The following is a 24,412-nucleotide window of genomic DNA, read 5'->3' on the forward strand; positions in this document are numbered from 1 at the left end:
TAAACAACAAGTAGAAGTATTCGTAAAAATAAAGAAAACACACGAGGAGGATATTCTCCGATAAATACAAGACTGGTGAGTATGATAACCAAAATAATTAAAAATAACCTCGTGAAAGCCATCTTCTTTTTTCTTCGAAAATTTGATGAGGAATAATTTTTAGAGAAGAAGAGAAAGTTGGAGTGATTGAATGTATTTGTGAGATTGTATTTATAGAGCAAAAACTAGCCGTTTTGTTACCGTTTATTACCGTTGGTGTATAAGAAAATAAATGTATGTATTTGTATAATTTTATGGTAATAATATGGTGTATATAATATTAGTCATATTTAAATAATTATGTATATCATATCACATTATTATAATTAGGTGTCATAAGTTATTTTGTTTAAAAAACCTTATAGGCTTTTATACTTGTCGTATCCCTTACCGGGAGTGTGGGATGTCGTCTTAACATCCTCCCAGGATTTATAACAAGTTTTTGAAAAAATTATTTTTATTATTTCTAACAATAACATTATATTATATATTACATATATAAACAATAAATAAATAACAGTAAAATAAATATTATTACTTTTGTTACCTTTTTCTTCTGTTCGGAGCTTGGAAAAATATGGAGGACTTTTAGAGCTTCGTGCTGATAACGTGTTGTGAAAAAGTAAAAATTTACGGTAAAAAAGTAAAAATCTCAAACTCTCAAAATTATCACACTACACACTTTATAATATTTTTCTCTCAACTCAATTGTGATTTTCTTCACAAATGAGAGATCTATTTATAGAAAATTTTTACAAATAATCCAAAAATAAAATACATCATTACCTACATCATCACACACTAATTTTCAATATTCAACACCTAATTTTACCTAATTTTCAACATTCAACATTCACATTTTCAACACAAATATTTTTCACATTTTTAAATAATTTTTCAACAGTGATGACTAATTAACAAATATTATTAATCAATTTATTTTCAAAAACACGACTTATATATTTTAAAAATTCTGCCTGCTTTAGTTTACTCTCGAGTTTTTTTTAATGATATGAGAATCTACGCCCATTGTTTTTAGTGTGTATTGGGTAAATTCCAAACTAACACAATAATCGACAAATTACGTTAGTCAGATAAATCACACTGACAGCCATATGTGACGAACTTGTTAGACGTTATTGTATATGTATTGGAAAATTTTCGTTTGTAATTTGAAAAATCATCTTAGTCAAATATTCTTTTTAATTTGTGACATTTCTTATTTTATTATTATTATTATTATTTTTAACAAATGGCGGTAAACATATAGAGAAACACAATGACCGAATAAATGTTAAAAATAGAAAAAGATTGTTAAAAAAAAAATTATCAAAGAAAGATTATGTTTTGAAACTTTTTTCATGTAACTGAAAAAAAATTTCAACATTTACGTGAACCCGAACTAGAAGAAAAAACATTCATATAAAATAAGAGTTGTCTGCTATATATATAGTAAGTTCTCGCAAAAATATTATACTAAAAAAGGAAGTAAAAAATGAGTATTCACGAGCAAATATTTTCAAAGCTAATCAGACCCTTATCGATTGCCTAGTCAAACTGGTAGTTTATTATTCGAAGGCAAAAATGTTACTGATAGCCAAACTGATCGAAGGACAACTGATTAGAACAGACCTCTTCAATGGATCGGTCAGTCTAAAAACGAACATTCTCTGATCATCTGCTAACATTTCTTAAAGAGCAGAGCTTAACTGAATTATTGGATAAAGTTTTCTGTATTAACAGTTTTTGAATGTCAAAGTCCATGTGCATTACTTGAAGTGTACGATCTGTCAGAAAGGACGATGACATGACAACAACGACGTATGTATTTGGAAACAGATACAAGATTAAAAAAGACGACCATTGCAAGCAAAACCTATGAACAGATCATTAAGACAAGCTTTAGAAATGCTCTGAGAACTCCTTTCATCGCAATCAAAACTTTTTGAGTTCAAATTTTTTTTGAGAGTTCAACTGATCGAAGCAAGCATACACTTATAGTTTGTAATCTGATTATTGAAGGATCAATTGTGCTAGATTTTTTTGTGAAATAATTGTAATTGAGAGTAACAAATCTTACTGCTAATTTTGTTAAAGGGTGAGTATACTAAGAGTTTCAGTTATGGAGTGGTAAGTCCCACTGAAGTTAGTGATTTTAAATATAATAATTACCAAAATATTTTAGTGCAATCTTTTCGCAAGAGATAATGGGTGACGTAGGAGTGTTGAATTCTCTGATCATCTAGTAACAAACTTATGACATTTACATTTCAGTTCGCCTATTTTTACTTTCCATTTGATAGTCTAACTGATTTTTATCTTAAGCCATTTTGTGTTCAAACCTTTTCAGTTAATCTATTTCTGCGCAATAATAAATTGTTGGCTTATTGATACCCAACTGACAAGAATTCTATTTCAGTGTTGCTATCCCAATTAAAATATTTTTAGAATTTGTTGAGATTATTTATTCATCATCTCTACATCAATCTCCGATCCTAATAAGTAGTATCAGAGCAGAGTTAATTATTGTCTCTGAACATTATATTCAAAATGGTTTCATTTAGCAAAATCTCAATGTTTTCCAAAGAGGATTTTGACGACTAGAAGATCAGGATGCAAGCTCGTTTAGCTGCAGAAGATGATGATATGTGATTTGTCATCACATTTGACCCAATGAAAATCTTGAAAGCAAACACTGTCATTGCCATTTCTGATGATGCTCCTTAGATGATTGAAATACCGAGAATGAAATGGACCAATGATGATAAGAAAAAGGCAAATCTAGACAATGTTGTCAAGAACATCTTGTACAAGACATTGGACAAAAATACCTTCAATAGTATCAAGATGTATTTTACTTCCAAGGACATCTGGAAAAATTGATAAAACTATGTGAAGACAATGATCAAACAAAAGAAAATAAACTTTTCGGTGTAGTACAAAAATTTGACAGTATCAAGATGAAGGCAGGGGAGTCCATGTCAGACTTCAATGAAAGTGTCAGCAGTATCATAATCGACTTGGCTGCTCTTGCCAAAGAGTATGGCAATCGTGAATAGCATTGAAAGTAATGATGACACTCCCAAGAGAATGAGATGTCAAAACAATGGTAATGTGTTGAAAAAAAGAGTGAAGAAAGGAAAACTACTGAATTCTCTAGTTTGGCTCACAAGAGAGAACAACATAAGCCAATTAATCATTCCAAGAAGCCAACTGACTCTAGTAGCAAGTATTCCAGATCCCATAATGATTATCACATAAGATAGTTCTTAGAGAACAATTTATAATAGTTTGTTGAAGAAGTTGTAAATTCTCTTCCATCTATGAATTCAATATTTCGATTTAAGTGCTTAATTGTGTCAAACACCAAAAGAAAGAAATTGTTAAAATATTTAAGTTTTGGTCATTTAGCAAAGTTGCTGATTCAATTAATAATTACAGAGCATAACTAAACTGAATTTAAGAAGATAAATGAATATTCATGAGCAAATATTTTCCATGCTAATCAGATCCCTATCGTGCCTAGCCAAACTGGTAGTTTATTATTCGAAGGCAAAAATGTCATAGATAGCCAAATTGATCAAACGACAACTGATTAGAATAATCATCGTCAATGGATCAGTCAGTCTCAACAACAAACATTCTATGATCATCAGCTAACATTTCTTAAAGAGCATAGGCCAGCTGAATTATAAGATAAAGTTTTTTGTACTAACAGTCTTTGAATGTCAGAATCCATGAGCACTATCCGAAGTGTACAATCTGTCATAAAAGACGATGATATGACAACAATGATATTTCTATTTGGAAACAGATAAAAGATTCAAAAAGATGCATGTTGCAAGTAAAACATATAAAAATACCAGTAAGGCAAGCTTTAGAAATGCTCCGAGAAATCCTTTCATCGTAATCAAAGCTTCATGAGTCCAAAATATTTTTTGAAAGCCCAATTGATCGAAGAAAGCACACAATGATAGTTTGTAATATGATCATTTAAGGATCAATTTCTGATTAGATTTCTTTATGAAATACTTGTAATTGAGATTAAGAAGTCTTACTGCTCATTTGGTTGAATAGTGAATATACACTAGGAGTTTCAGTTAGGGAGTGATAAGTCATACTGAAGTGTGTGATTTCAAAGTATTATAATTATCGAAGTCTTTTAGTGTAATATTTCTGCAAAGAAGAAAGAGTGATGTAGGAGTGTTGAATTTTCCGAACATCCAGAAACAAACTTATGCCATTACATTTTAGTTGGCCTATTTTTAATTTTCATATGATAGCCCAATTGATTTTTACCTTCAACCATTTTGTGTTCAAACCTTTTTAGTTAGTCTGTTTCTGAGCAGTAATAAACTGCTGGCTTACTGATAATCAACTGACAAGAATGTTGCTAAACCAACCAAAATGTTTTCAGAATTTGTTGAGATTATTCATTCGCTCCATCTAAATCAATCTCGGATCTTAACAGAGAATAACAAGAAGATTGATTGTCTTTAATATAAAATTTTATATTATATTAATTTTTTCGAATTTTTAAAAGAGTGTCATAATGTCTATAAATTGATATTATTATTATTATATTAGAACTTTAGTTTCAATATTTTTTAACATATTTTCAAAACAATTTTAAATTTTTTATTCATCTAATCAATGATAAAAATTTTGAATTTTTGAAAAATATTTATTTATTTTTTTAAATTTTGATAAAAAAATAATAGGTGATTTTTTAAAATATTTTTTTTATTTTTCTAATTAATAATATTGATATTAATAGTTATCTGAAATTACATCGGGTGATTCTAGGAAAGAATATAGGAGGAGTTGACTAGTTTAAAGTGGTGGGATGGCTCGCAAATAGTTCTTTGAATCCTACTTCCTCCCATTAGCTGTTCTCTCACCATCTCCACAAATCTTTCAGGGGGAAACGTGCATGTATCCGCAAGTCAATGCGGCGAGATGAGTCAGATGACGTTGTATCTTCGGTAGTTGGCTGAGCTTTCTCAACCATAATATTCTCCTCTTTTACCGACAAAAATGATATCTTAACTTTCTAACAAGAATTGTGCATATATTAGATCAATATTTATTTGTATCATTTAGATTTAGATTTTGGCTCGATCGATTGTCATGCTTCTACGCATTTTTTCTGATTTATCTGCTTTTTTTTTTTAAATCAGATTATGCTGGTATTCTTGAATTTTACCATTTCTTGTTGGCCCATTTTGGGCTTCTTTGATCGATGGCCATTCTGCTATATTGCAGTGAAACGGGTTCTTGCAACTCTGTGAGTTTGGTGAAGGTGGAGTCTTTCTGCGGCCATTGATCAACCAGGTGTAGAAGAAGTATATTTGAGAACTTTCTCAAGATGTTTGCTTCACAGCTTTTGAGAATTCTCCAAACTATGCCGAATGATGTGAAATATGAAACCCGGTAATATTTTCATCTGCTTTTGATTGCAATGAGAAGTTGTTTAGATTTTTTTCTCCTAGCAAGATTCTTATATGTTTGAGTGTAGTGACAGGGTGTTCGATCCGGATGAACAAAGCTCGAGTATGAAGGGAAGCCGGAATTCGAGGTTTTATGATTCTGAAAGTTTTGGGAGGAAGGCTGAATCTGTTTTTGGAAACAGAGAGATGTACCAGAAACGAGAGTTTGAGGAAAATTGCGGGAATGAGCACTGGAGTGCTAAATCTATTAATGGCTTTTCAAAAGATCATGAAGGTGCAACTAAAGATTTTCCAAGAAAGGAGGATCAGCATGGGCTGTTGTATTATCTAAGCGCTGAAAATGGAGATTCAGATTCGCTATCCTCCGAAACAAAAGATGAAGACAAGTCCTGGAGAAGTAGGGAGTTTGAATGCTCGCTGATGGTTGAAAAATCGGAACACCTAAATGAGGTTGACGTCCAAGAAGATTCTGGGCATATATTAATCTCAGCTTCAACTTTCATGGATCCGTATCCGGATTCAGATGCTGATAAAATAAAGCTGGACTTTGATTTGCCTGAGTTAGAAGTTTGCTATAAAGAGACTAATTATCACATTGTGAAGGACGCTTGTGCTGATGACATCATGCCTGTGGAGGACAATATTTTGATTGAAAATGGTAACTGTGGGCACTGTGAGGATCCAGAGGGGCGTGTGGGTGAGGAACCCGTTATTTCGGATGGAACAACCGATTCCTTTCTGGAAAACATGAAAAGGTTCACTGCAGATGAATCTGGGAGCAAAGAAGAAACAAAAGACATATTGCTTGAAGAAGGCAAGCCTAAATCACTTGCAGAGAGTTCTTTAGAGAAGGATACTGCTAAGGATCATGATGCAGACGACTCGATACAGACAGATAAGAATGTGAACGGTGCTTTAGAGGAGGAAACTTTCGTCGTCAGCTCCCTTCCAATTCAAGAATTTGGTACTCGGAGTTTCCTCAGATCTTTCCTCAACTCCCTGGACATTGAGGAGAACAGCATTGTTCAACCTCATAACGATAAACAGGTTTTGTTCGGAGAATCGGTGTCTGAAAGTCTTGCTGTTTCATCAGCAGAACAGAAGGAAGAAATCCAAGCTAGAAGCATGTTATACAGGAGTAGGGTGGAACGCAGAAGCATCACGTTTAATTTCAATTCTCCCTTACCGGTGATACCTGGCGACATGATCGAGTCGCAGGATTTGCATGAGCATGAAAATATTTCGGAAACTAGTAAATACAGTTCCGGAAACATCCCTGACCGATCGCTAGATGCATATTACAGTAACTCTTCTTCCACTAGCCCGGTGCATTTCATTATCAACGAGGATACAAGTTATGAAAAATGTCAGGAAACATCCACTGACAAACAAGCTACAAGATCTGTCGATCTTTCTACCGATGACCATGTTCAGATATTCAGCAGCAAGATTCCATGTCCACCAAATAACAATGGGCAAGAAATCGAGCTACACTTTCCAAAGCACGAGCGTGGGAACTCTGATAATGTATCAGTTGTTAGCCAAATACAGTATGATGAAGCAGATTCGAGCCATTCCGCAGCCAGTTTTATTATGTTCTCAGGGCCGATAACGTATTCTGGGAGTTTATCTCTTCGATCTGATGAAAGTGCAACCAGCACCAGATCTTTTGCTTTCCCTGTGTAAATCTTTAGTCTCTTTTCACTATGTTTTCTTACCCTCTCGTTGGACTGTTCATTGATTTCTAACTTAACTAACTTGAAACTTTTCCATTTCATTTGTAGATTACACTCTGAAGGGAATCGGAGTCCAGTGAGGATGGAAAACACAGATTTGAGACATTATCAGAAACACAAATATTGGAGATCAGGCCTTCTTTGCTGCAGATTCTAACCAAGTCTTTCGGTTTAATTTATATTGTGATTTAGGAATTGAGTACTGCAATATATTGCAGCGTTTTTTTTACCGAAATAGTGCCATCGCAAGTGCCAACCATACCTACAGTTTTGCTATCAATTACAACATACTTATACTCTTATATCATCATACATTGTTTCTGCAATTTAGTACTATTTCAAGTTCCTTTCTTAGAAACTCACTGAATGTATAATGCTTTGCATCAGTTCGAGAATGTATTGTGCAGATCTATTAAACATTACATATAAGTTTGAAATCGTTTAAATGGAACACCGAGTGGAACGAGATAGATGTGTTGATAGATTTTGTGAAGTCCTTTAAAAAAAATGTAAAGTAATGGTAACCTTCTTGAAGACATTGCAAATTGCAAAAAATTTATTGTATTTTATCTATGATATTTCATTTCTTGATTAAATTATCTCCAATTGTCAGGCTCATTTTTTTCTTCAAGCAAGAATTATGTCCTCTCCAAAAACAGGCTAAAAATTCCCTTGAATGGACCCGAAACTGATATTAAACTCTTAAGTGAAGTCGATATGACATCATTGGACTATGATAATATTATGATCAAAACCTTAGTATTTCTTGCAGCACCTGAGAGTACCCTTTAGTGAAGAGTTTAAGGTAAAATTAATTCAACTTTTGTCAGTACTAAAACCAACTAAGCATTTCGAGATGCACACTTGACATATGAAAGAGTTGTATTTGTCAAAAAACCAAAACCAGAGCTGTGGTCCAACCACGGTTAGGTAACCAACGATCCATACAAGTTGTGTGAAGGTTCCCAAAAAGGGAAGTATAAAACTATTATTTTCAAAGTGTACTTGTTTTGAAATTCTCCATTTTGTGTTTTGTGTATGTTTTCTTGCTCAAGTAAATTGATTTTGTGTATGTTTTTTTGTCAAGTAAATAGTAGAATTTCTTCCTTCTGCTAAACTGCGAAAACCGCAAAGAAAACAATTCATTCCTATGGAACTGCCAACTTTCTTTGCTGCGTTTTGTGTGGCTCTCCTATCAGTTATGGTTGTACCTGGCGCTTCAGATGAAGTGTACAAGCGACTAGCTCTAGGACAAGGTATAGTGACTACATCTTATGGTGCTGTGTATCTATGTTATTCACTCAGTCTTGGCTACTTATGCAGCTTATCATTTCAAGTTTGCTGCTATGCCTTTGTTTCCAAGGAAGCTCAAATTAAATGAAGAGCAGATTATGGGAGTATGACAATTTTTCCTTGGATTTTATCTTTTTTTTTTTACACGTACGTAACTTATGTGACTCGAACCTACGAACCCGAGTAGTGAGTAACTATTTGGTGCTGGTTTACTTGATTCTGAACAGGTGAAAGGGTTTGCTAATCAAGCTTTTATGCCACACAACAAGCTGAAGGAAGCTTCATCAGGCATGTTTCATTCTTGACTACCATTATCTCATTTCGTAACTTACTATTTTCAAAATGAACCCAAGAACTTAAATGAAAATTATCTTAGTATGCTTGAGAGATCAAAATTTGAATTTTCCACAAAAAAAAAATCATATATTAAATTTTCTGAAAAATTTTATTCAAGAAGGCAACTTGCCTAATACTTGGTGCACTTCATGCCTTCATTTTCACTCATAAAATCAACTTGACCACATTCTGGTCTTGTGAAATTTGAGGCCTGTTATTATTTCTTGGGATAATAAGTAAAATCATTTATTTTTTAAAAAAATTTTGAATTCAAACTAGAATACTGATATCTAAATATATAGATATTTATATGTATATATATATTGCTTGACATGTCCAGGTACGATATTTGTTAAAAGAGAAGAAAGAGTGAAAGTGCCTAGATCAGAAAACTTGAGCACAATGGACTATAACTGGGTTAGAAACAGACTCCCTATACACAACTAGCTAGCTCGCAACTTGCTCCGATTGCTCCATAAAACATTAGCTTTTTAAGCAAAACCCCAAATTTTGTTTGTTAAAAACTGAAAGATAGGAGGAAAAACTAGTGTTTCTAGATATGTAATGAAAGAATATTTTGTATGTTCAGTAGGTAATTTTTGATTTTGTCGTCTTCATTGTGTTTTTGCTTTCTAATGTACCCAGTATTTGGAGAGCAATGAATCGAGCAAACTCGTGAGTTTTGTCAATGCTCGTGTGTGTGTGTGTGTGTATATATATATATATATATATCACTATGGAACCTGCAGTTGCTACTTTCTGATAGTATTATGTTTAACATGAATAGTAATAATTATGTGTATCAGATAAGCGATATCTCGAATGTTGTAACACCGTATGACAACATGCAACGAAATAATATAACACATACATAATTAAAATGCACAGTGATAATTATGTATAAGTGAACACACTTGCACGATGTATTTGGACAAAGTAATCACTAGAAAAGAAATCAAATTTATCAAAATAATACAAGTGATAAATTGAAAAATTATCTTCCTTAACAAGTCAAGTAAGTAAATGATAACCTAAAATCTCAATAACAAAAATAAAGAAAACGCAAGAATGCAAATTTGTGTGACCGAAATTCGGAGCAAGAAAAAATTCTTCGATCAACACGTGTTTGTGTGTTGTTTTCAAGTGTCCCCAACACGTCATGACAATGCAGTGACGATGACACAGTGAAACAATAATACTTCTTTTTTTTTTTGCGAGTTCTTCAAAAAATTCTTTCGTGTATTGTTTGTATCGTTTCTCTGGCACCTTCGAACCTCACATCTCTTATGCATAATTTATTTTCAATATATATGAACTTGTGTTGATCTTGATAGAATTACTTAAATAGTTTCCTACAAGATAAAGAAAATAGTATTTCATTAGGAAACAAATTTTTTTAATATTATGGATAAAATATAAGTTTAAAAAACTCATATTTTATAAAGAAAAAATTTTATGCAAAATCTCATCAAAAAGGAAAAAAATTTATGAGATAAATTAGTGTCTTGCGAAGCAAAACACATTTCTTTTCAATCTCCTCTTTTTTTGCTTTTATGGACAAAATAAACACAAACAAGTATATTCAAGTTTATGTAACTCCAATAAGTTCCCCCTGAATTTGATTATATTAGCTTGGATGTTGTTAATAATGTTGATAAGACGAGTGCAAAAACACTCATCAATTAGGATTTAACCAGAGCATTAAGAAACAACTAACACCTTAAGCAGACAATAATCTATAAAACTAAGCATACATACAAAGATAATAAGTAATAAATGATTAATGATCAGTTTCTTCTCTCTTCAGTATCTTCATCCTCCTCTACTTCAGTACCTCCATGGGTGCCAGAGGGTCCATCCTCTGAAGTTTGTGTTGTACTGCTATCTCCCATTTTTGTCCAGAATGGACACCCATGTCCAATAAAATCCTGTAATGAACCACTTGGGCTTCATAGTGAAGGATCAATTCTTTGACTTGAACAATTTTCTTAAGTGCAAAGTCAATCTGGGCTTGTAGAATGGTAGGGGAAAGATGGATATAGTCAGAGATTGGGTACGCGTTTCCAAAATTTGGGACAACACTGGATTCTGACCGAAGAAGATCCAGCTTCCGATTGCCATTGAAGAGGGTGGGGGAAATCTTCAAATCTTCAGTTACCATGGACAGATGCTCATCGATGTATCGAATGAATCCTTGTGATTCCAGGATCCCATATATAAGTGAAGAGAAAGGCAGCTTGGTTAAATTTAGTTCTCCATCAGTAAAATGTAGCACAATCTTAAAAATGATCTTCCTAAAATTATAAGTACCGCTAGTGCCAATGGAAAACAGCACAAATGCTTGTGGCCTGGTGACCACAGTGGAATTGGTTGATGGTGTCCAATTGTGCATGGCTGTTTTGTGAAGCACATAGTAGAATGAAGATAGGTTGGCGGCAGAGATACGACTTTTATGACCAGGGAATTGGGTCATCAACCGTACAGTGAGCACAACAGTATCCTCATTAATGTCGGGTTGAACCCCTTCCTCATCCTCGGCGGGGGTGGTTTATAGAGCATTGATGATGTTGGGGTTGAACTGAAAGGCACGATCTTGGACAAAAACTCTGCCAAACTTGGCAGATCTCTCATCACCCAGGCTAGATGTGAGATTGACGAAGAACTCTAAGACGGGCTTGCGGCAGTATGGAGCAACTGAAGAAACAATAGACAAAAGTCCTTTGGTTTTGAAGAAATCAACAAAATTATATCTCCCGTAGACATCCGGATCAATATTCTTCGTATCAATAAGCCCTCTATCGGCGTTGAGAGACCAAAATGCTACGGACTTCCCTAAGTAGAACTTGTGAGATAATGAGAAGGAAAGATCATAATCTTCATGTTGTCTTCCGTGTCGACAAAATTTCCCTCAACATCCTCGTTCTCATGAGCAGTATCATCACCATCATCAAATTCCTCATCATCAGGGTTGGAAGAGGAGCTATCAGACTGGTCAGACCTGTTGTCAGAAAATTCCTGGTGCATTTTAGCAACAGGTTCATCTTCAGATTCTTCAGCATCATGCATAGATGCAGAGCCCTTTTCCTTTTTCATATTGACCAAAAACTGAGTGAGGGAAACATTCTCCTCGTTAGGAGCAATCTTTTCTCTAGCCATAAATTCATAATCAGCGTCCTTTGAATCATCAACAAAGGTGTACTCTGGATCAACCAACGACGGTCTAGCTGATGATTCACCCTTGTGGCAAAATATTTTTGAAGGAAGGATTGTATCTTGATGCGTTTCGATCGACAAACTTGAGGTGGTGGTGGAAACACTTGAATCACCATCGAGAAGTCTGGAAATTCTCCATGTCAATCTCATTTCCAGATTCACATGGAGCAATTGTTTCGAGAGGAGTAGGAAACTCTATTACAGGAACAATTGGCATAGATGGTGACTGGGCAGCTTCCTCCGGTGTTGTCACAACGGGTGCAACACCACCACTGTTGCCCATCTCTCTACAGATATCTTGAGGATCAAAACCTGCAATTGAGAATTTTATAGAAAATCGAGAGGGTACGCAACGAGAGGAATTTTGAATTGTGAAGAACAAAAAGCTTAGGTTTAAACAAATCGATGCAAGATATATGTCAACAAATTTATCTGTTGAACGGTAAATAATTAACCCACAAAGCATTCTTTCAATATTTGGCAGATTATTTACCAACGGTAACAATGAGTTAACATGCAAAATTTTATTTTTTTAGGAAAATATTGGCACAATTAAGGAAATAATCCAGCATAATTTATTTGAAAAATAATCTCCTGATTTAAAACTCTACGTCGGTTTAACTCCACTAAACCATCGAGATACACTACAAAAAAAAGGTCAACCCCTGTGGTTAAAGGTTACGCTCAAAGACAACGGTTTTTATCTGTTGTTGTAGTTACAATTTACGACGGTTTTTGAAAAACCGTAGCAAATAAAATTAGCGACGGATTATGCAAAACTGTCGCTAATTAGCGATAGTTTAATAAACTGTCGCTAAAATTAGCGACAGTTGGTTCATGATTTCGTCTCTAATATTTTCAGTAAAATAAAAAAAATTACTTTTAATAATTTAATAAATCTAAAAAAACTTACAATTTGAATAGTCACACTACAATCAGTTGAGAGCAATCAGCTTATCCTATCGTCTTTGCCAAAACTGATAAAACAGTTGTACACGCCATTAGTTGAGGAATGTAGCTATCAACCGACAGATTGTACAAAAGCAAGACTGCAACCTGTAGTGGGAACGCCGCATTTAAGTAATGGAACAATGTACTACTGTCAGAAGAACGTTGACGTGGTAAACAACAGATATAAAGTTTCAAATCGTATTCATTGTTACCGTTGGAAGCAAAGACTATAAATAGCCAAGAAGAGCAGCGGAGATATACTAATACAGACACATAACTGTTCAATCAACCAAGCTATTATTATGCTAAAATCTACTCACAAGCTTTCTGTTCATATTCAAAAAATTTCAAAGCTCACGCTTAGCATATACATTCATAGCAATCAAGGCTATAATTTAAGCTTACAAGCACAAACACTTACTGTTGTATTATTCGATCTTATAAGAGATCAGTTGTGCCAAGTAGTTTCAGATCAGTCTATTACTGTAAACTGTATCAAAACTAAGAGTTTTAGTTTGGAATTGTTAAGTTAAAAACTAAAGTGGGTCTATACAATTGTTTGTATTGATCAAAGTATTTTAGTGAATATCCTATCTTCTAGATAGAAAGGGTGATGCAGGAGTGATTGAAATCTCCGAACATCTATAAATCTTGTGTCTCTTTATTTCAGTTTTATTCTATCTGTCAGTTTATTTCTGAACTTTCACCAGTTAATTGATCGACATTGACAAATAAGATTCCCGAGCTCAGTTTGTCGCTAAACTGACTCATCAGTTGAAAAAAGTGTACAATTGTCAAGTGTTTATTCAACCCCCCTTCTAAACGCTTCTTCACCTCCCAATCGATCCTATCATAATCTTAGATCCAAAGTTTCTGCTATGTATCATGAGATACGTTTCACAACTTTTAAGTGCGTAATTTTGGGATTTGATTGGTACTTAGCACACATACACTGAACATGGTATCATGACAACTTGAAGTTAAATAGAGTAGACTGCCAATGATGTTGCGGTACAAGGTGTTGTCAACACCTTCATTAACATCTTCTTTGTATAGTTTCTCACTCGATCCCATGAGAGTTCTCATGTGTTTAGTGTTATCATGACATAATTTCTTTACTAAATTATTTGCATATTTTATTTGACACAAAAATATTCCATCATGCATTTGCTTTATTTTAAGGAAAATGAAGAAATTTAACTCACCTATCATGCTCGTTAATTTCAAAGACATACATTCAACCAAATTATCTACATGCCTTTCTTAAGAAGCACAAAAACTTATCTCATCCACCTAAACTTGGCATATGAGTATATTATGGAAATAGTTTTATCGACCTCACCTCGTTTGAAGCCAATTTCAAGTAGATAATCGGTTAATCTACAATACCATGCACATGGAGCCTGTTTCGGTCGATACGATGTCTTCTTTAGCTTGTAAACATGATTCAAGTAATGTGAATCATCAATCCTTTTGGTCTAATGTGACATGCAATAGCAGACAACTGTCGAACAGATTCAATGTGAGCTACATGAGCAAAAGTTTCATCAAAATATACCCCCTCAACCTGTGGATATCATTGAGCAACCAATCGAGCTTTATTTCTAACAAAATTCCTCGATTTATCAGTTTTGTTCTTAAAAATCTATTTTGTTCCATTCACATTAACTTGTTCAGGCTTTGGAACTAAGCCCAAAATTCATCTTTTAAAACTTCATTAATGTTCTTTGGCTCAATGTGTGATTCAAAGCAGGAGTGTCTGACCTGACAATATACGGAATTCATGCATACTCAGGGGCGTAGCCAGAATTTCAAAATATGAGGGGCTAGAAAATTTAAAAAAAATTAATCTAGAAATCAATACAACATTTTCTACATGACATAAAGATTAAGTGCAAACCACGATTTTCACAATATAATAATCAAATCTAAATAAATATTTTCCAAAAGTTCAAACATTAATCATATGATAGAGTTCACATACCAAAAAAATATACAACTTACGCCAAAAGTGAGTAACTTAAATAAACACTACTTTAGTCGCAACCTTCGATTTTTCAAAAGATCAAATCTATCAATTATGTAATCTATATCAATGTCATGAGCAATATCTCTCTCAATATACAAAACCATTGCATTGTTTAAATATTCCTGCTCCATTTTGTTGCGAAGTGGTGTCTTGAGAAGTTTCATCCCTGAAAATGCCCGCTCAGTTGTAGCAGTGGAAACTGGAAGAGTCAAGACCAAACGAATCAATCTATCAATAATGAAATAAATCCTCGACTTCTTTGTTTCAACTAGTTTTCGGCATAATTTAGGAAGAGAATCAACATCTTTAAACCTTGGATCCTCAAATACATCAAGCTTGTAATGATCCAATTGAGTCTTCAAATGTTTCATGTCATCTTTGGAAAAATCATTGGGATAAAATTTATCAATTAAAGAATAAATAGCACTTTCAGAAAATGATTTGAAGCCATCACTGGGATTCAAGGCTTCACAGAGAGTGAGAAGCTCTATTGATTGCTCAGTAAATCGTGTATTCAACCCCATCAGCTGTTCGTCAATCACAACATTGAATACATGAAAATGATAGTATTCTTCCACTGTAAAATGATTTTTCTGTTTACAAGAACGTTTAGTACCTTCAACATAACGAGCTGTCAAATTAGATAAGACAATGTCATGACTATCGCAAAAATTATTTACACTCCATAGAAAATCTTCCCATTCATCATCTCGCATTTTCTGGAAAAGAAATTTTGTAGTCGTGACTAAACTCATTGCATTTAGAATGTCTTGATTTTTTCTTTGCAAATCCTGACATAACATATCAGATGTTTCCAAAACTCTATGCATCAACAACAAGATAAATACAAAATCGAATGTCATCATCTCTTTAAGCAAACCTTTAGCCTCCACACGTATACTAAAAACAGACTTCCCCCCATGAAATTTTCTAGAAGCATACAAACTGAACCAAACAATTCAATAACTCGACTAACAGAAGCGTAATGTGAACTCCATCGAGTAGATGCAGATCGTTCCAAAGTACTAGCTTGATTAACTCCAGTACCAGTCCCAAGTTCTCCAGATTCTATCAAATCAGTAATTTCATCTTCTCGAATTGATTTCAATTGAGAGTGTCTCTTTGAAGAAAAACCCACAAAATTGACAATTGAACTCAATTTGGAAAAAAATAGCCATACATTTGATACCTCTTTAGCTGCTGCAACTAATGTAAGTTGCAGCCGGTGAGCAAAACAATGAATATAATATGCAAACGGACTATCTTTGAGAAATAATGCTTGTAATCCATTCCATTCTCCCCGCATGTTACTAGCACCATCGTATCCTTGACCTCATATATTTTCAACCAAAAGCTTGTGATGTGTCAAGATACTACATATATGTGTTTTCAAAGTCAAAGAATTAGTATCATCAACACCAATAACTTTAAAAAAAATCTCTCCCTAACAAACCCATCACAATCTACGTATCGCAAAACAATAGCCATTTGTGATCTATGAGATTCATCAATTGCTTCATCAACAAGAATACAGAATTTAGCATCCCCTACTTCATCACGGATTTTACTTCGCACAAGATCGGCAATAATTTTTAGAATCTCATGTTGAATTGATGGTGATGTATACTTGGCATTTTTAGATGCTTTATCTAAGATAATATCACCAATTTCTTTGCACAATTCTCCTTGAAATTTGACGAGTTCAAGAAAATTTCCACGATTATGAGAATCTACAGACTCATCATGTCCTCTAAATGCACACCCGTGTAATGCTAGCCATCTTACAGCTCTAATCGATGTCCTTATAAGCAATCTGTTTTTCTTTATAATATTCTCAGATTGTTTATTCATCCTTCTATCGATATGTTGAGATACATTTTTCAAGCCCTCCCATTTTTGCATAGCAGTACTATGTAATGAATTGCAAACTCCTTCATTCCTTTTTAGTGGACATGTTTTGCAATTCACTCTTTTCCAATTCTTAAATCCTTCAACCGTAAATTTCTTTTGATATGATGAAGGGACATCAAAAAGATAACACGGGAAACAAAATGCACTTTCTTTTATTTTAGAAAACTCGAGCCATGGAAACTTTGCGAACCAAGAAGACTGAAAACTACGTTTTTTATGCTTAAAATCAACAAGTGGATATTCATATATAGGTTGATATGGTCCCATACCAACATATTCTCTTCGAGCATCATCTTGTTTATCACATGAATATTCCCATATTCTAATTCGTTTCCCAGGATCACGCTCATAATATGGATTATTTCCTTCTAATGGATCGAGAGCAACTTCATTGTCATGTTTGAGTTTTTTCGTTTTCAATGTAGATCTTGAACTTGACGGAAGAGGATCATTTGAAGTTTTTGATAACTGCTCATTGTTTTTTTTAGATAAAATAATCAGTAATGCTTCTTTTTGACATTTTGATTCACCTATAAATAAAAAACCTATAAACATCATTTTATTTCACCTAAAAGAATACTCTTCATTTAAATTAAAAGATGATTTAAAAAAAAATTTGTCTATCTTTTGTGTAACCAAACATCAAAGTTACTAAAAAAATAAATCATGTTGATAGTATTCCATAAAAGAATACAATTAATTTATTGCAAGTTTTTAATCTTGAACCCAGAATAGACCAAACCCGGATTCAAAAACACTAAAAACTACAACAATCTTGAGGAAAACACAAACCAATCAACCCCAAATAATAAAAAAACCTAGGTTCAATAAACTCAAAAGGATGTGAGCAGCTGCCATGAACACAAATTCAGTCTAGCATAAATTCCTCCAATAGTCCAATAATAAATAAATAATAAAAAAAGATGAATGTTGATTACCCAAGTGATGACTATGGATTGTCGATCCTTTCCACAGTTTGATGCGATTTCTTACAATTTGTCAAAGAAAAAGTTGTAGCAATTTGGTGCTTCAATGAATCAGAATTTGAAAGTGGAGAAGGAGAAAATTGGGAAAAGAGAGAAAAGGGCAGAAAGGGGTGTGCCGCAGGAAGAGGGTCGTTTGTTTACTTTCTTTTTTTTTTTTCCTTTTTTTTTGTAATAGTAATATATAAATAAAAAAATGATAATCTTGGCTGGGCCCAGCCCATGCTATCCATACGCCTCTGTGCATATTAGTAAAATAATCTTTCGGTAGTTTTCTTTTTGCTTCATTTGAGTTTGCATGTCTCCATGTATCTCTCCAATAATTTGTGACAATGGATGATTCTTCTATATTTTGCTTGGAATATGTTACATAATTGTTCATACCATCATTAATTTTTAGTTCCTCCTCGGATTCTGTCAATCTTAGAGGTGTTACAACATCTGGCATTACACCTGTATTATCAAGTGGTATAGACACTTCCAGCAAATCATCTACATCATCCTTGATCGCCATTCCTTTGAGATATGAAAAATCATAAAATACAACATTAATGGATTTCATAACCGTCCCAGTTCTTAAATTAAACATTCAATGTACACGACTATTTGTAGGATATCCAAGAAACAAGCACTTATTGCTCTTGGGATCAAACTTGGATTGTTGATCTCTATTATTTAAAATATAACATATGCATCCAAATACATGAAAATATTTAAGATTTGGTCTCTTTCCCATGATATACAGTGTTTAGAACCTCAACCCAAAATCATTTTGAGATATTTTTTGAACTCAACATCACCCTAACCATCTCTTGCAGGGTACAATTTTTACGTTTAGCAATACCATTTTGTTGGAGAGTCTTTGGGGCAGAGAACTCGTGAGTTGCTGTAACGTACCGTACTTTAAAACTACTTAAAAATTTACGGAAAGTAAATTTTTTTCTTAAATAAGTAATAATCTTTCAACATGCAATATAAATAAAATGTTTGACTAAATATTTGAAATTTAAACGAGTACAAACTATTTCGGTGTCATCAATATCACAATCAAAACGAGCTTGCAAAAGATAATTGTTTAAACAACATGAAAAAATTTCATTAAAATCAGAGTAAATGAATTTAACATGTATAAAATCCTTGAAAACTTAAGCGGTGCTCAGGTTAGGCCTCCGCACAGTCCGAACCAACTCACTGGTCCCCACCTCTCGTCTCCTCGTACTCGTCCTCACCTGCATCGAACAAATCTAGTGAGTCGAAAGACTTAACATGTATAAACTGAGAATAACAAGTAATACATAATAAAATCACATGCATTTTAAAATAGCGCATACATACTTAAACTCTGAACATACTTACATAACATAGACGTGCCATCATTTCATAAATTTTTTCATAAACGTGATGCATCATACATACTTAAACATGTATAAACATCATTATTTTGCGTAGAGATATATTTCAAATCAAGTGACCCATAACATAATGCGCCTGATCAGACTAAACCACAGTACTAGGCTGGCAGGGATCATCACAGTCTTTCGACCGAACGTCCACTCCCACATACATAAGATCCTCGGTCATGCTGTACCGGATGGATTGGTCCCTAGTCATGCTTTACAGCTTTCCAATCTTGATCAAAACCCGGTCATTCTTTACCGGGATGGAGAGGTCCCCAGACACGTTCTCTGGCTTCCAAACCCGTAACTTAATTGTCACAAGACAATTCGCATACATCAAAAACATAAAACATTTTCTCTTTGCACGTCGAACATACTTAAAAACGTCGAGGGCTTCGTTGGATCCCGCTTGGGCGACTGATGAACATACCAACACATTATACATGCTTGCCCAAGACGAAAAGTCTAGAATACCTAGCGCTCGGGCGATAACATCTTACCGCTCGAGGCGCCCTGTCCAGAAGGCCTGGCGCTCGAGCGGTAGAATATCGCGCCTGAGCGCCGCCCAGCAAAACGATCTGAAGAACACATTTTTTTTTATTTATAGAATCACAGTTTGAGCAGTCACACGAGAATGATCATAACTCACTCGTCTCTTGTCTGAAAATTACGAATTCACTGTCAAATAGAAGATATAAAAAAGTACTACGTTTTATATTTTGAAAGTTTTTTTCCAGAAAACCGATCGAAAATTCGCAGGATTCGAAATGACAGCAGATTCGGTTTTTGAGATCTAAAAATCGTTCCAAAATCGTTGCTCAAACTTTGCATAACATAAACATATTTTTACACACAATATGCATAAAAATATTTACTATGACAAGATCGATACAGAAAAATGAAAGAATATACATGTCTTGATGATTTATACTCATGATACGACGAATATCGAAGCGAGGAGGTGCGAGAACCGATCCGAGACGACATGTGGCACGTTTCTTGCTAGAAAAAAGAACATGAATCTACCGAAATTTGCAAGGTAGAGGCTGGGGTGGTGGCTCCCGATAGAAAAGCTTAGAACCCTAATTTTCCTCTCAAAAAAAGAAAACACAAATTGTGTGTGTGTGAGTGCGCGCTGATGGGTGTGTGTGTTTGTGTGTTGATTAGGAGGTTAATTAGAGGTTAAAAAAATACTTAGTTAAATAATTAGTGATAAAATAATACTAATCTAATTATTTAATCATACTCAAAGATTTAATAAAATAATTAAGTACCAAATTTTCAAGTTTAAAATTCTTAAATTCAAATTAGTATTTTTGAAAAGCTTAAAATATTAAAATCACCTAATAAATTAAATTAGGCTTTAAAATGCTTAAAATTTCATAAATAATTTAACATACCAATTTTCTTGATTTGAAATAAAATACCACATTATTCATAAATCGCATAAATCGTGACTGGTATCTTTTCCCGATCCCGTATCGAATATTTGTCTGAAACATAAAACTCAAGAAAACGTTTTAACGTACATCAATAAAACATGTAATAATTTAAAATAATGAAAATCATAATCATGCATCGTTAAGATCATTTTAAAATTTAATATAAATAATTTAACAATTAATAAATGCATGTGTTTACGTGTACTGATTTTGAGCTCTACATATACTCTTTTTTATCACAAAACGATGAAAATAGAGAGTTCTCAATCTCCTAACCATTGTCAGTTTTGATTTTGCTTACCTTCAAGTTATGGAGGTTAGTAATCTTCGAAAGTAAACTTTTAAACGCAATTAAAGAGTCTGATTTTTTTCTTAAACAGACTTACTCATGTGAATCGTGAAAAATCATTGATACAAACAAATGAATACTTTTTACTTTCATAGCTTTTCCAATTCTATTAGACCCATAATATTCATATGTAGTAGTTCAAGGCAACGTGTTATGCTGAAGTGTTGCGATACGTAACGTGGCAACTGACACCCGAGTTTGCTTACCTTTTGACACACTCCGCAAACATCTGATACTCCTGAAGACAAATGATGACTTTGGCAGCTGCCTGAAATTTATGCCAAAGTCATCATGATAAGTAATGACAAGAAAAGTCATCATAATAAGTAATGACCAGATAAACACATAAAATATATACCGGAAGCCAAGGATTAAAGATGGAATTCATTCAAACACTGGAAATGATTTTCCTTCGAATATAAAAAATGTACAGAGTAGTTATTTGGAGGAAATATTAAACAGATATATAAGCCATTTTTACAAAAGGTTTACCTGATAATAATAACATCTATCATGAATTTCAAATTGACAAGTAAACAAGAGAATACCAGAGCACTCTTTTTTTTAGAATACTATGAGAAATTATTGTGAGTACACACAGTACATTGTGTTTCAAAATACATAAAAGCATATAAATTTGCACAAATCTCAAGTATAATAAAATAGTACTGGGTCGGCTGGGATCACCACAGCCTTTGGACTGGATTTCCGCTACCTAACATAACGTAATTCCTCCGAAGAGAGATGTGATTCTAAATTGGCTAACCTTTAACTTACATAGCACATATCCTAATACTCTCCGTTTGGTACGTGTGATAGGATAAGTAAATGATTAATAATTAGAGTGATTGAAAAATGAGAGATATGGATTAATAGTATGGTGGAATAAATAATATGGTGTTTGATATGATTTTAAAATGATGAATTAATTTTGTAAATTTTATTGTAATGACCAAAATGCCTCAAATGTTAATTAAATATATATTCTTAAAATAATTGTATAGATAATTAAAATATTTATAATTATAATTTATATTTATTAAAATTAATTTAAATATATTTATTAGAAATAAATTTGTAAATATGCATTTACTTTAATAATTAAAATAACAACAATATTTTGAATGTTAATGTTAAATAAAGTTTTAGTAATAATTACAATATTATTGTTTTTCTTAAAATAATTATAAATATTCTTAAAATAATTGGATAGATAATTAAATATTCATAATTAATAACTAAAATAGTAGTAATATTTTGAATATTAGTTTTAATGTTAAATAAAGTTTAGTGATATTATAATATTATTGTTTTTCTAAATAATTATAAATATTTTTAAAATAATTTGATAGATAATTAAATATTTATAATTATAATTTATGTTTATTAAAATTAATTTAAATATATTTATTAGAAATATATTTGAAAATATTACGGTAATCATTAAACACAATAAATTAGAATTTAATAAATATTTATTTTCATAAGAGATAAGAAGATAAAAATGTAATTTGTGGTGTGTTGATAACTTATCCCCACTTAATTTGTTAGATTGATAATCAAATAATTATTCATAAAATTAGGTCTTAAACCAGGTCAAAATGATTATTAATATATTTTAAAATTTTAACCAAATATTAGATAAGTATGTGATTATTCATCTATCCTTATTTAATCACATCAACTAAACACACTCATAGAGTAGATATCTTATGACACGAACTCACAGATCTATTTGTGAGACAGCCAATGTGATTCATACTTAAATTTAGAAATAATGTTTTTAATTAATTGGATCGAACTAGATATCTATTTTACAAACATTGACTCTTAATACAGTCTCTCAATAATTCTTGTGATAATGATATCCTATCTATCCTAACAAGTATACCCAAAAAAATCCATGATGCTATCACCCAGTGAGAAAAGGACATATAAATTTGTTTCAATACGTTCATCGCCAACCAATTATATTATCTTCGCGTAACACCAACTTCAAGATGGTGTAATTCCTACACCAAATACAAAATACGTCTCAACACATCAATTCTTAACTAAAAATAATATTCTCCAAATATTGTCTATTATTTTATTCACAACAATTAATTTATTCTACAAATAATTTCAAACACGATAATTAAAATATCAACAATATCTAAATAATTTATATATTGATATTCATTATTTTTTTAAAAAAATTACAATTTTATCGAAATAAAAAAATATTATGGAAACTCAAAATCAACACTTTATAATTAACTATTACAACAAATAAATTATAATACAAAAATTTGACTCCTGGAATTCTGTAGCTTTGACCCGTCGGGTTGGAGCAAAGAATCCAACACTATTTTAGTAAAGAAACTAATTGATTAATATTAATGTTTAAAAATTAAATTTAAACAAGTCAAATTGAATGTGCGGTTGGCACATTTTCATGTAAGTTTCCTTCTAACATATATGCGTGAGTATCATGACGAAATTGAGATGCCATTTAGTATAAAACATCTTAAACAATAATTAAAAGTATATATTTTATTATTTATATAGATTGTAGGTTCATAGACTCCAAGTAGTAGGTGATGTAGTGGACTTATATTAAAATTAATTCAAGAGATTTGTTTTGTCTAAATAGTTTTTTTTATTCAAGATTTTATAAAAAGTAAGTTTCTTACAGATTTTCAGTCTCATATATTTATATAAATTTATGATACCGTTTTACCTGATTCATATATAAAGTAAAAATCAATATTTTTATATAAATTTTTTTATGAGTCGGGTTGGATCAGATATTCGTCTCATAAACTTAATTCGTGAAACAGTATGATATAAGTTTTTGTGTTTTATAAACTCAAGTCAATTCAAAACATAAATGCATAGAGTAAATAAATAATTAAATTTAAAAAGTGTTTGCAATCACTAATAAATTTAAGTTTTGGTGTTTGATTTAAAATAATAATATTTTTTTACGTGTTTCTTAAACAAGATTATAATTTCTGCTGGATTTAATTGAAATCTAAAAGTTAGCGTAACGTTGATTATACTTATATAAAAAATGATGTTAGTAATAATTTAATAGTAAAATCAATTATTTATTATACACTATTTATTTTCAAACATTACTCACTTTTACTTTTCATCAAATTTAATTATTTCATTAAAATGAAAAAAAATGGTTCCAAACACGCTTGAGATCATAGTCAAAACAAAAATTTTATGAGACAATCTTACTGTTGAGTTTTATGAGATTAATTTTCATCTTAACTCAAAAATAAATATTAAT

General features: G+C 32.4%; 3 protein-coding genes across 4 annotated transcripts; 1 reads left to right on the forward strand and 2 right to left on the reverse strand.

The window, feature by feature from the left end:
• The first annotated feature begins 5,199 nt into the window (after window positions 1-5,199).
• Window positions 5,200-7,532, forward strand: LOC140964910 (uncharacterized). 2 transcript variants are annotated; one of them, XM_073424896.1, is made up of 3 exons: window positions 5,200-5,472; window positions 5,558-7,171; window positions 7,274-7,532. In XM_073424896.1, the coding sequence occupies exons 1-3, from the start codon at window positions 5,408-5,410 to the stop codon at window positions 7,380-7,382; spliced, it is 1,788 nt and encodes a 595-aa protein (XP_073280997.1). In that variant the 5' UTR covers window positions 5,200-5,407; the 3' UTR covers window positions 7,383-7,532. The 2 variants fall into 2 exon arrangements, with proteins under 2 accessions (XP_073280997.1, XP_073280998.1); XM_073424897.1 differs by having other exon boundaries at window positions 5,564-7,171.
• Window positions 7,533-15,049: 7,517 nt separating this feature from the next.
• Window positions 15,050-16,353, reverse strand: LOC140963904 (uncharacterized). Its single transcript, XM_073423391.1, has 2 exons — window positions 15,928-16,353; window positions 15,050-15,766 (listed from the first exon to the last, which is right to left on the reverse strand). The coding sequence occupies exons 1-2, from the start codon at window positions 16,351-16,353 to the stop codon at window positions 15,050-15,052; spliced, it is 1,143 nt and encodes a 380-aa protein (XP_073279492.1).
• An 89-nt stretch (window positions 16,354-16,442) lies between these two features.
• On the reverse strand, window positions 16,443-18,455 carry LOC140963907 (uncharacterized). The gene is made up of 2 exons (XM_073423392.1): window positions 18,326-18,455; window positions 16,443-17,488 (listed from the first exon to the last, which is right to left on the reverse strand). Exons 1-2 carry the CDS (start codon window positions 18,453-18,455, stop codon window positions 16,443-16,445), a joined length of 1,176 nt encoding a protein of 391 aa, XP_073279493.1.
• Between the last annotated feature and the right edge of the window lie 5,957 nt (window positions 18,456-24,412).

The sequence above is a fragment of the Primulina huaijiensis genome, chromosome 18 (assembly GCF_012295235.1).
Source record: "Primulina huaijiensis isolate GDHJ02 chromosome 18, ASM1229523v2, whole genome shotgun sequence".
Taxonomy (NCBI): domain Eukaryota; kingdom Viridiplantae; phylum Streptophyta; class Magnoliopsida; order Lamiales; family Gesneriaceae; genus Primulina; species Primulina huaijiensis.

Excerpts from the sequence above, each read along its gene's own strand:
- LOC140964910 (XM_073424896.1), top strand. The coding sequence starts at position 5,408 with ATGTTTGCTTCACAGCTTTTGAGAATTCTCCAAACTATGCCGAATGAT. Across the intron at positions 5,473-5,557 it reads GATGTGAAATATGAAACCCG|TGACAGGGTGTTCGATCCGG; the intron begins GTAATATTTTCA and ends GTTTGAGTGTAG. Across the intron at positions 7,172-7,273 it reads AGATCTTTTGCTTTCCCTGT|ATTACACTCTGAAGGGAATC; the intron begins GTAAATCTTTAG and ends TTTCATTTGTAG.
- LOC140963904 (XM_073423391.1), bottom strand. The coding sequence starts at position 16,353 with ATGCGGGGAGAATGGAATGGATTACAAGCATTATTTCTCAAAGATAGT. Across the intron at positions 15,767-15,927 it reads TATACGTGTGGAGGCTAAAG|AAAATGCGAGATGATGAATG; the intron begins GTTTGCTTAAAG and ends TTTCTTTTCCAG.
- LOC140963907 (XM_073423392.1), bottom strand. The coding sequence starts at position 18,455 with ATGGCGATCAAGGATGATGTAGATGATTTGCTGGAAGTGTCTATACCA. Across the intron at positions 17,489-18,325 it reads GGAACTAAAAATTAATGATG|GTGAATCAAAATGTCAAAAA; the intron begins GTATGAACAATT and ends TTTTATTTATAG.